This window comes from Podarcis raffonei, chromosome 3, assembly GCF_027172205.1.
Source record: "Podarcis raffonei isolate rPodRaf1 chromosome 3, rPodRaf1.pri, whole genome shotgun sequence".
NCBI lineage: Eukaryota > Metazoa > Chordata > Lepidosauria > Squamata > Lacertidae > Podarcis > Podarcis raffonei.
The window spans coordinates 106,391,691-106,403,745 of record NC_070604.1 but is presented as its reverse complement, the minus strand read 5'-3'; the positions used below and the strand labels follow the sequence as shown (position 1 = coordinate 106,403,745).

Here is a 12,055-nt window from a genome sequence, read left to right as displayed (position 1 = left end):
TTGTAAACTGCCTTGAACCCCAGCTTGGGGGAAAGCGGGATATAAGTACTTTAAATAAATAAATACACACTGGGGAAGCATCACAGAACAACTAACAAAACGGAATGGTGTGTAGACAGTCCATTATAAATCTGCTACCAATGCACTGTTATTGCATCAATGGCACGTCCAGAATATACCTGCAAGAAAAATGTGGTTGGGGCTCTGTCCTGGCCTACAAATGAAACCTAGGCTTAGCTCATAATCATAGAACTGTAGAGTTGGAAGGGACTACAAGGATATTCTAGTCCAGACTTCCTCAACCTCAGCCCTCCAGATGTTTTGAGACTACAATTCTCAGCATCCCTGACCACTGGTCCTGCTAGCTAGGGGTCATGGGAGTTGTAGGCCAAAAACATCTGGAGGGCCGGTTTGAGGAAGCCTGTTCTAGTCCAAACTCTCTGCAATGCAGAAATCTTTTGCCCAACGTCAGGCTGAAACCCACGACTCTGCGAGTGTCATGCTCTTACCGATGGAGCTATATACTGATGCTCTTCTATGCAACTTAAATATTAAACCAGTCTAAGTTTAGTTAGAAAATACCCTGTTCTTTTAATTTTAATGCAATGCCCCATTACATCCGTCACTTTACTCCTGAATCTTTAATAGTACTTTAATTAAAAATCTGGAGTTGAACCACAATGCTTTACTTTAGGGGAATCTTACCCACACGACAGTCCTGCCTAATGCTACTGAGCTGATGGAAGAACGGACTAAATCCCTATCCGTATGTTCAACAGAATGCACACATGAGGGCTTAAACTGGGGAGGGGGAACAGGCACACACATGCAACCCCCTCCCTAGCATCTCTGTCTGCCTGGGTTACGCCTGTCCCCAAACTCCCCACATTCAACAGGAACGTCTGGCGGGGGGCTTGTAAGCGCGTTCCTACATTGTGCAAAATGGACCTCCTGATAAGACGGCATCGGCAGTAAGCCCTCACCTGCAGAGTTGCTCACCTGTATAGCTCAGTCGGGTATATAAGGGGTGAGATGATATTTCACAATAGTGAAAATAACATACAAAGATGCATTGTATAGGGTAAGCCCTTGCGTGTTCTTTTGAACACGTTAACAGGGCTGTAAGTCTGTCTCTTCCATAAGGCTAACTCAAAATATTTTGCTGCCTGATGCAAAGGACATGAGGACAGGTAAAGGTAAAAAGGTAAAGGACCCCTGGATGGTTAAGTCCAGTCCAAGGTGACTATGGGGTTGTGGCGCTCATCTCGCTTTCAGGCCGAGGGAGCTGGCATTTGTCCACAGACAGCTTTCCGGGTCATGTGGCCAGCATGACTAAACTGCTTCTGAGGGCATCCCACATACAAAAACCAATTTGGTCAGGCAGTTGAATAATTTTGATGCTGGTGGTAGGATATAGTCCTCCACAACTCCTGAGGCAACAGGCTGTTTTTTTGTGGGGTGGGAAGAATGCATGTTGTCCAGCATATACAGCTCCCGTTGTCCAACAGAGCAAAATGGCCAGGGGGCTATAAGACGAACAACCAGGGGGTTGCTGCTGCCTGAGGCAGTCACCTCATACTGCCTAATGGTAGGGCTAAGTCTGCCCTTTCCTCTTTGTGGCATCACAAATTTGAATCTTCCATGTACAGTGGTACCTCGGGTTACAAACACCTCGGGTTACAAACAATTCGGGTTACAGACTCTGCTAACCCAGAAGTAGTACCTCAGGTTAAGAACTTTACCTCAGGATGAGAACAGAAATCGCACCAGCGGGAGGCCCCATTAGCTAAAGTGGTACCTCAGGTTAAGAACAGTTTCAGGTTAAGAACAGACCTCTGGAGTGAAGTAAGTTCATAACCAAAGGTACCACTGTATTCAGAAGTGGGCTGCCTACACACCATGCATTTAGAACGCATCTAAAGCACGCAGCTTCCCCCAAAGAATTATGGGAAGCGTAGTTCATCCCTCATTGGAGCTACAATTCCCAGCACCCTTAACAAACTACAAGTCCCAGGGTACTTTGGGGGAAGTAATGTGCTTTAATTTTGTATGTGGCCTAAAGTATTAAAAGGTGGGTGGTGGCACCACTACCCATGCGTCAAAACAAGTCTCTGGGTCGTTCTGCCTCACAAGGGAGGCAGAAGCTAGAGAGCCTGTGCATAACACACTGCAAACAGATTGTGACCTCTTTATGCACAAATCAGGGCTCTCTCGCTCTCTCGTCTGACACAGGGGCTGAAAAGTTGGAATCATAGGACCGTGGAGCTGGAAGGTGATGTGCAGCAAGCCTTTAGCCAATGAATGGGAAGCCTCGTTCTGTGGATCCAGAGAACCAATTACCGTAATTTTCGCTCCATAACACGCAGTTTTTTCCTCCTAGAAAGTAAGGGGAAATGTTTGTGCGTGTTATGGAGTGAATGCCTACGGATTGAAGCCTTAGATTAGCAGTACCCGGAGGTCCAGCGGTCCGCCAACCCCGTGGCCAGAGGGGAAAAACAATTCCAGAGACTTCTTGGTCAGAGAAAAGAGATTTATTGAGATCTGCGCAGAGGCAGCCAGTGGAGTCCTCTCCAAAGACTGGCTACGCCCAATTTCACATTTGCAAACTTTCTTATACCTTGAAAACACCCTTCCCTCCCCCAAGCTTCCCCAAAACCTTCTCCAATCAGCTGGCAAATTTTAGCTTACTCCCTAATATGGCATATGGCTAGCTAAGCCCCCTCCCTCCCTTGTTTGTGTGCTCCTTGTCTCTTGCGTTTCTGCAGCTTCCTGCTAGCCGGCAGAAAGAGGAAGTAGCTCCCAGCTTGCAATTGCGGTTTTTTGCTAGCTGCTTAACCACAACTGCAGAAGTTAGCTTAGGTGCAGATAGTATTGAGATTAACCCTTTCAATTCCCTCCTCTTCTTTTGGACAACCTATCTCCTAGGTTCGTCCTGGTCTCTTGGGTTTATAATCCTGGGGGAGAACAATAAGGGCCATGATATTTTTATTTTTTTGCATCACACCTTGTAAGCATTGCACCAAGCAGGGTATACAGAGGCAAAGAAGCAGAAGGATTAACAGCGGCCCTGCTAATAATACCACAATATGCCTGAGCCAACTGCCATGAGGCAGCCAGGAATATAACCAACCCCATAGATCACCTCCTGTAGTTTTCAGCGGGTTCCTGGCTATCATTGTTTCCATGTGATCAATGGTGGCTGAAATGCTGACATTATTATCTGGGACATATCTATTTTATTGCTGAAGGGCCCACTGATACTCGTGCTCTATCAGCTGCCTTGCTTCTTGGGAGGTTGTGTCCCACCTCTCTGAGGAGGAGCCTATTATCTTAACCAATTTTCCCACCTGTCCTTGTGGATGCTTAATACTCTCATGATTTCTTCCCAACATACTGTATCCGAAAGGGGCTTCTCCCTCTACATATATTAACATATACCCACAGGAATATATATATCCACCCTTGCAGAGGCCTGACATACGGAGTGACTATATTAAAGAGTTCTGGCCCCAATATCAAAAGTCCTGGCGGTGCCTCAGACTTTGCTGGGGAAAAAAAGTCTCTACGTTGGGGACGCTGCCCGCGGGCGTCCCTCCCATCCACTTGTCCAGCAGGGCGGTTGTCTGGCGCTCTTCTGGAGATGGTTAGCTTCAGAGGATCATCAGGATTTGGTGTAACTGTCCAATCTAAAATAGCCTTCTTCACTTAAGTGTGGTGGACCCAAGGGGTGAGGTCAGCAACTTTAACAGCAGTGGGCCTGGGTCCACCTGTTAAAAAAAGAGAGAAAATCTCGGGAGAATAACTGCACATAATTATCAAACTGCACATTTTGACTAGCATGGGGGGTTATTGCAAAACTGAGTGGACAAAGGCTGGTCCATTGTCAGATCCTATTGACCTAGGTAGTCCATAGCGGGGAATGATCTCCCGTAACAGGCACCTGGTTACCTCGGACGCCCCCTCAGTTCTGGTAGGCCAAGCTTCAACCCATCCTGTATACGTGCAGACCACCACAAGCAAGTAGCGGTATAGTCCACAGCGGGGCAATTCAGTGAAATCCACAACAAGGTCTTCCATGGGTGCAGTTCCACTATGCTGAATCCCCGGGGGAGCCAAGGGTCCGGTTCTGGGATTATTCTTTTGACATAGCGGGCACTTCCTGGAAATCTGGGCTGCCAGTTGATAAAGGTGGGCTATGTAGAAGCACTGCTTCAGCTGTCTGGTTGTGGCATCTGGTCCCATGTGGGTGGACTCATGGTATCTCTGAGTAATCTGCCGAGAAAGGGACTCTGGAATCCATATTCTGTCATCATGAATAAGGTACCATCCTTCTTTGGACATGGTCAGCCCCTGGGCATCTGCAGTGTCCCTCTCCTTTTTAGTGTATATTGGCTTATCAGCGGTGTTCAAGATCCTTCCAGGGACCAGTGCTCCAATAACTGACGCGGGAGCTGGTTCCCGGGCTGCTTCCTTGGCCACCCTGTCTGCTAGTCGGTTTCCTCTGGCCACTTTTCCTAGTCCAGTTTTGTGTCCATAACAATGGATAACTGCCACTGCCTCGGGCTCCCATACAGCATCCAGAAGGTTCAATAAGGCTTGTGGGTGGGCCACCTGGTTTCCTCTGGAGGTAAGCAAACCTCTTTCCTTCCATAAGGCTCCATGGGCATGTAAAGTCAGAAAGGCATACTTAGAGTATAAATGTTTATCTTCTGTCCCTTTGCTAGGGTCAGGGCTCTGGTGAGCGCTGTTATTTATGCCAGCCGGGCCGACGTTCCAGGCGGGAGTGGCTGCACTTCGATCACTTGGTCTTCCAAGGCTACCACTGCATAGCCTGCTTTTCGCTGTCCAGCCTTAACAAAGCTGCTTCCATCCACAAACCATGAAGGCCAATGGGGGTTTGCCTCATCTTTGAGGTCAGGCCTGCTAAAATATTCTTCATCCATTACTTCAATGCAATCGTGCATCTGCTCCTCACCTTCTCCTACTGTCAACAGGGTAGCTGGGTTGAGGGCGGTGGTGACCTGAAACTTCAAACGCGGATGCAGCAGTAACATCTGGCACTTTCTCATCTTCGCTTAGGAGAGAAAATAGGTACCCTTCATGTCAAGCAGAGCTGGGGCTGCATGCGGGGTCACACAAATGGTGTCTTGGCCAAAAGTAAATTTGTCTGCTTTGTTCAGTAGGGTGGCTACTGCCACAACTGCTCTCATGCACGGCGGTAAGCCTTGTTCTGTAGGCGTCAGGCGCTCAGATAGGTATGCCACTGGCTGTTGCCAGCTTCCCAATTTTTGGCACAAAACCCCTTTCGCTGTCCCTTGGTCCTCATCCACGAATAGAGTAAAGGGTTTCTCAGGGTTTGGGATGCCAAGCGCTGGGGCTTGCTGTAGTGCCCTCTTCAAATCCACGAAGGCTTGCTGTTGTTCTGTGCCTCAAACAAAGGGGTCTCTCTCAGTTCCTCTGGTTGACTCATGTAGAGGCTTGGCAATGATGCTGTAATTAAATATCCATATCCTACAAAATCCTGCAGACCCCAGAAAGCCACGGAGTTCTCTGCAGTTCTTTGGCTCTGGTATCAGGATTAATAGCCTGCTTCCTTTCTTCACTGGTAACAAAAGGGTGTTCCACTGTGATTGGCATTGCCTCAAGATTCTATGTTGGAGCAGTCGCTCTAGATGCACCCACACTCCTTCAGCCGCCCTTCGTGGGATGGGATACTTATTTACTGCAACAGGATTGACAAATGGCTTGGGCTTCACAATTATTGGTGGGATATTCTTTGCCATTCCTGGGGGGTTCACTTGTTCCAGAATACTGGCGGGGATGGGTCCCTCCTCTTCTTTTACCATCATGAGGCGCCAGTACTCCCTCAGGGGTGCCTCCACAACCAGTTCCCCAAGTGACATAGTGGACAATGTGGCTTCTCCCGATGGCTTAAAAATAATTTGGGCTTGCAACTTTACCAACAAATCTCTTCCTAATAATAGAATAGGGCATTCTCTCTCTTCCAGTGCCCTTCCTGTCGGCAGATGGCGCACTGATTCCTCCCCAGGCGGCTTCGCCCTCCTCCCCGGGCACTTCCTCTTTCCTGAGGGGTGGCTGTGGTAGCCTGTAATGCCATCAACTTCCTTGTTTGATACTTCTCCTTTTTTCTCTGGGCCTCCTCATCTCTCTGATTGTAAGTGGTTTGAGCTATTTCCAACATCTATTCCAGCCCATGGCCGATGAACCCCTTATGCTTCTGGATTTTTTTTTTCTTTTGGCGAATATCGGACGCTGCCTGAGCTACAAAGGCAGCCTTTATAATGGGGCGTTGGCAATATCATCTGGGTTCTCCTCAAAGGTAGGGTTCTAATTTCTCCAATTGCACACATCAGCACTTGAAAAAGGCACATGTTGGACTGTATAAGTGCATGGTGGTGCTTCCCCACCCTGTCCTGGGGGGCTGGTGGGTCATACACTCTGCGTAGAGGCATCATTGCAGTCCCACCCTTTTTCTGTGCCTTATGGGACTTATGGAGGGACGCCCTGGTTGCTGCTTCTATTCATTCCTTCTGCCATTTCTTCCCTTGTGTTGGGGAACATCCTGCTGCTGCCAACAAATGGGAACTAACATCCACTTCTTTCGCATAGGGTTGTACATACTGTTGCAATCTCAATGTCCACCTTTTTTCCTTTCTTTGCTAACTCAATTAGTCCCTTCATAAACTCCTCATCATCCTCTTCCTCTTTGCTCTCTAATTCATCAACCTTGGAGGGTTCAGGCTGAGGGCCGGCTCCTCCCTGGTCCTGGGGCCCTGGGCCTCGGGGATTCGCTAGAGGGGCAGTTGGTGGAGCATAGGGTGGCGGCGGTTTAATGACTTCCCCCTCTTCTCCTTCCTCTCCTTCCGGCTCTGATATCACCGGAGGCTTTTCTGACTTCCCTGCCGGTCAGACTGCACAAATTGTATTTTGTGGGGCGTCGCCTCGGCAGGCTTTCAGCCACGGTGGATTCTTTTCTACATTGATTTTCCAGGTAGAAATATAAGGGATCTGGTCTGGGTGGACGTTCAAGATATTTTGATATAGTGGGTTGATTAGTTGCAAATTAAATCTGCCCTCCAAGGGCCAATTAGTTCCTTGGGTGGGCCAATCAACCTCACATCCTCTCTCTTCTCAATTTGAACCCAATCATCATGCTTCGTAGCTGCTTTCCAGTTGGTTAAAAAACATTTCAGAGGACTACGTTAGCTTGCCCCAGACCCCCTTTTTTTTTTCAGATACTCCGCTCCTAACCGGGCTTAAGATCCTTTCACACACCAACCACTACAGACTGTGACTTGGCGAACTCGCGTTGCTAAGAAATGCACAGCCCTGCAATCGCTCGGCCAAGGGGACGCTAAGCCCCGGCCCACACTTGACAATTCAGCCACTGGAGTATCTGACATGCAACATACAAAACACACCCCAATATAATTCCAACATGCAACACACAAAACACACCAAAATAATTTTCCCTCTGTTTCCCCTTTCCCCAACCTTACTGGCGGCACTCTACTGCCACCTCTGTTTCCCCTTTTCCCTTTTCCCGTCTGGCGGGGCGGCACCTTATTGCCACGGCCAGTTCCTTTGTTCCTTTTCTGGCGGCACTCTACTGCTCACAGCCAGACCCTTTATCCCTTTTCTGGCGGCACTCTACTGCTCACAGCCAGACCCTTTATCCCTTTTCTGGCGGCACTCTACTGCTCACGGCCAGGGGAAGCTGATCAGGCTTCCTACCACGCCCTTTCCCTTGGGCTTACCTGTTCCGCTGCGGACCCCTCCTTCGGCCGTCCTCTTTTCTCTCCCGACTGGGTGTCTCGGCTCAGGCACAGCGTGGCGATCTCCCCCTACGAACTGGCAGGGTGCGCGCTGGAGATTGCGAGCGCTGGTCCTGGTTGCTCACCCGGTCGAGTCTGGCCCCTCGGTCCACCTTTCGTGGGGTGGGGACCCATCCCGGACACGAGCCCCCAAAATGAAGCCTTAGATTAGCAGTACCCGGAGGTCCAGCGGTCCGCCAACCCCGTGGCCAGAGGGGAAAAACAATTCCAGAGACTTCTTGGTCAGAGAAAAGAGATTTATTGAGATCTGCGCAGAGGCAGCCAGTGGAGTCCTCTCCAAAGACTGGCTACGCCCAATTTCACATTTGCAAACTTTCTTATACCTTGAAAACACCCTTCCCTCCCCCAAGCTTCCCCAAAACCTTCTCCAATCAGCTGGCAAATTTTAGCTTACTCCCTAATATGGCATATGGCTAGCTAAGCCCCCTCCCTCCCTTGTTTGTGTGCTCCTTGTCTCTTGCGTTTCTGCAGCTTCCTGCTAGCCGGCAGAAAGAGGAAGTAGCTCCCAGCTTGCAATTGCGGTTTTTTGCTAGCTGCTTAACCACAACTGCAGAAGTTAGCTTAGGTGCAGATAGTATTGAGATTAACCCTTTCAGGATGGCGGGGGAATCTGCTGCAGTCGTGAGCAGTCCGTGACTTCCTTTGAAACAGCAAAGCAGGTGTAAGCGGCTCCTGTCAGCGAGCCGAGCCGGGGAGGAGGGATAGAAGCAGAGCGGCACGAGTGTAAGTGGCTCCTGTCTGGTTGGCTGCTTTAAAACAACCCCGTGCTCTCTGTCCCTACCTGCAGTTTTTTGCTGTCCGATTTTGGATTAGCCACTGTAGGGGCTGTGTGTGTGTGTGCTTGAGCTATCATTCTCCTCCTCCTGGTCCCGTTCATTCTCCCAGCGCCCCTGCGCTCTCCTGCGACTTTAGGATTGATACTCTGTGTGTGTGTGTGTGTCTGTGTGTCTGTGTGTGTGTGGCATCGTTCTCCTTCTCTTGCTTCCCGTTCACTCTCCCAGCACCCCTGCGCTCTCCTGCGACTTTAGGATTGATACTCTGTGTGTGTGTGTCTGTGTGTCTGTGTGTGAGTGTGTGTGTGTGAGTGATCGTTCTCCTTCTCTTGCTTCCCGTTCACTCTACCAGCGCCCCTGCGCTCTCCTGCGACTTTAGGATTGATACCCTGTGTGTCTGTGTGTGTGTGAGGGATCGTTCTCCTTCTCTTGCTTCCCGTTCACTCCCCCAGCGCCCCTGCGACTTCCAGTGCCCCTGCGACTTTAGGGCGACTTTAGCATGGATCCACATGGATCCTCAGGATTTTTGCATTGGGCTATCCCAAACTCACCGTCAGATCACATGTCTGTGGCCACAGCATGAACCACAAAAATCATACATCCACTGTTTCGTTTAGAATATATTTTTCTAGTTTTCCTCCTCTAAAAACTACGTGCGTGTTATGGTGTGGTGCGTGTTATAGAGTGAAAAATACGGTAATCTATCTTTTTATTTTCTCAGATTTACATGAAGGGATGGGACTGTCCTCTAATCTCGCAACTTCTGCTGCACTGAAAGACCCAGAACTGCTGCTTTCCCTCCCGGGGTTCATCCTGGCTTTCAATGCAAATGGCAAACTGGCTCATGTCTCTGAAAATGTGTCCCACTTCCTTGGATTTTCTGTGGTAAGTCCAGGCTATTGCAGGTGGGAGGAAGCCAAGTTTGCCTTGCTCGGTCTAATCCAGGCATAGGCAAACTTGGCCCGCCAGATGTTTTGGGACTACAACTCCCATCATCCATGACCACTGGTCCTGTTAGCTAGGGATGATGGGAGTTGTAGTCCCAAAACATCTGGAGGGCCGAGTTTGCCTATGCCTGGTCTCATCTAATGCAGTACTGTTGTCGAATTCAGCTAGCTATCTCTCTCCAAGTTTTTTCCAAACCTTTTTCACTACGATCCTTTCAACTGGAGGCAAGAAGGATTGGGGCTGAAATTTGCCAACCTGCAAAACATGCTAACGTTTGCAATGGGAAATGTCTGTGGCATGATATGCTATGGTGTGCATGTAGGTCAAAAAAGGCAATTTCGCTTACAAATCCTAAAGCTTTTGTTATAATATTTAAGGTCACACTTCTCCTTCAAAAGTTTCTAGTTCTCAAGGTTTCACTTTAAAAATATCGTGGCACACAGCTACATGCTAAACAAGTTGCCTGTCATCATTCATTGGCTGCTATGATTTCTCATGCTCTTCTTGCAGGTAGAACTCTTAGCCCACACTGACTCCATCTTTGACCTATTGAACAGCCCAGCGAGTGGGATTGTCCAGGAAAAGCTCTGTTTTGCCCAGCAGAATCCAGGCACTGGTAAGGACAGATCTTTGCAGCTGGGGGATAATTAATATTTATGTTACACGGCATCATCTCAGCTGGTTAGCATGGTATGCTGAAGAAATAAACATCAGCGTCCGATTTCATATATTCCTTTAATGTGAAAAGCAAAGTTTCCTTTCTTTTTTTGTTCTTTGTTTCTTGTCTAGAAAAAGAAATATATTCCACCTTTTATCAATTGATTTCAGGGTAGTTTAGAGTCGCACACAAATACAATAAAAACAAACATCCATTAAAGCCACAATAGAACAACAGAATACTGAGATCAATTCAAATCAGCCAGCGCATCTAAAAACCCTGGGTGAACAACACCAAAGCTTAACCTGGAATCTGAAAAATAACAAAGAAGGTTCCAGTGAAGCCTTGTTGAGGAGGAAGTTCTATAAACAGTCAGTCACAGCTGGTCTCCACGACCCACCTCACTTCTGGGGCACTCAAAGGAAGGCATCAGCAAATTACTTGCATATTTGGAAAGTTAAAACAAGAAAAGTTATTCCTTTAGGACAGGAGTTGGGGAAACACTGCAGATGTTCCTGGACTCCAGTTCCCATCAGCCCCAGCCAGTATGTCAGAGACTATGGGAATTGTAGTCCATCAATATCTGCTGTGCCACTGGTTGTCTACTCTTGCTTTAAAGGTAAAGGGACCCCTGACCATTAAGTCCAGTCGCGGACGACTCTGGGGTTGCGGCGCTCATCTCGCTTTACTGGCCGAGGGAGCCGGCGTACAGCTTCTGGGTCATGTGGCCAGCATGACTAAACCGCTTCTGGTGAACCAGAGCAGCACACGGAAACGTCGTTTACCTTCCCGCCGGAGCGGTACCTATTTATCTACTTGGACTTTGACGTGCTTTCGAACTGCTAGGTGGGCAGGAGCAGGGACCGAGCAACGGGAGCTCACCCCGTCGCAGGAATTCGAACCTCCGACCTTCCAATCGGCAAGCCCTAGGCTCAGTGGTTTAGACTACAGCGCCACCCGTCTTCCTCTTGCTTTAGATGGTCTTAACTCTAACTGCAACCTGGGTGTAAAATGCATCTTCTCAAACAACACGGAATTGGGTGACAAGTCATTTTCTTTCATCTTGTCAGACTAGGGAGAGTGAATGTGAGACCTTCCAGATGTTGATGGACTAGAGTTCCCATCACCCCTAACTAGCAAGACCAATAGCAAGGGATGATGGGAGTTGTAGTCCAGGAGCATCTATAGCCACAGATCACCCATCCCTGTATTAGACCACAGAACTGGATTTAAAATCGGGTTACACAGAGAATGAGTTTTGTGTTGGTGTACTTATTGCAAAAAGGAATCGGAGGAGCGCCTCCAAGTTCCTGCCTAGTATCAGCCCTCACAAACCTCAATCTGCCTCTGAGCTTTAAGCATCCTGATTTATTTATATTTTAATTGCTGCAGAAATTGAGTTCATCACTGAAATGCGCACTCTGAGAGCCTTTCGGGTGAGGTATGGAAGGAACCGTTTGATGGCTGTGCGTGGCAGATTCCTCATGCTCAACCCGCAGTCGACCTCCTCCTCTCCTGCCTTGACCTTTGTTGCCTTCTGTACTCCTGTCACACACCTGTCAGAAGATGTAGATGTGGCTTCCAAGGACTCCTCATTCCAGAGCCAGCACACACTGGATATGAAGATCGTGGAGATGACTGACAAGTAAGAAAAATCCACTATTTGAGCAGTTTAGTAGGGCCAGTATGGATATTATTTATGATATAATTTATTCAATTTATATCCTGCCCTTCCTCCCGAAGCCAAAGGAACCCAGGGTGACAAGCACATCAATTTTAAAAACAAACAAAACATTTTTTGAAGCATTATAAGACCAGTT

General features: G+C 48.4%; 1 protein-coding gene across 1 annotated transcript in view; it reads left to right on the top strand.

Annotated features, from left to right (window-relative positions):
* Positions 1–12,055, top strand: part of LOC128411257 (neuronal PAS domain-containing protein 4-like) — a 40,814-nt gene that overhangs the window by 19,664 nt on the left and 9,095 nt on the right. The window contains exons 4-6 of the mRNA XM_053383435.1: positions 9,351–9,514; positions 10,088–10,193; positions 11,628–11,880. Of these exons, the coding sequence (XP_053239410.1) occupies positions 9,351–9,514; positions 10,088–10,193; positions 11,628–11,880 (523 nt within the window). The remainder of the gene's footprint in view (positions 1–9,350; positions 9,515–10,087; positions 10,194–11,627; positions 11,881–12,055) is intronic.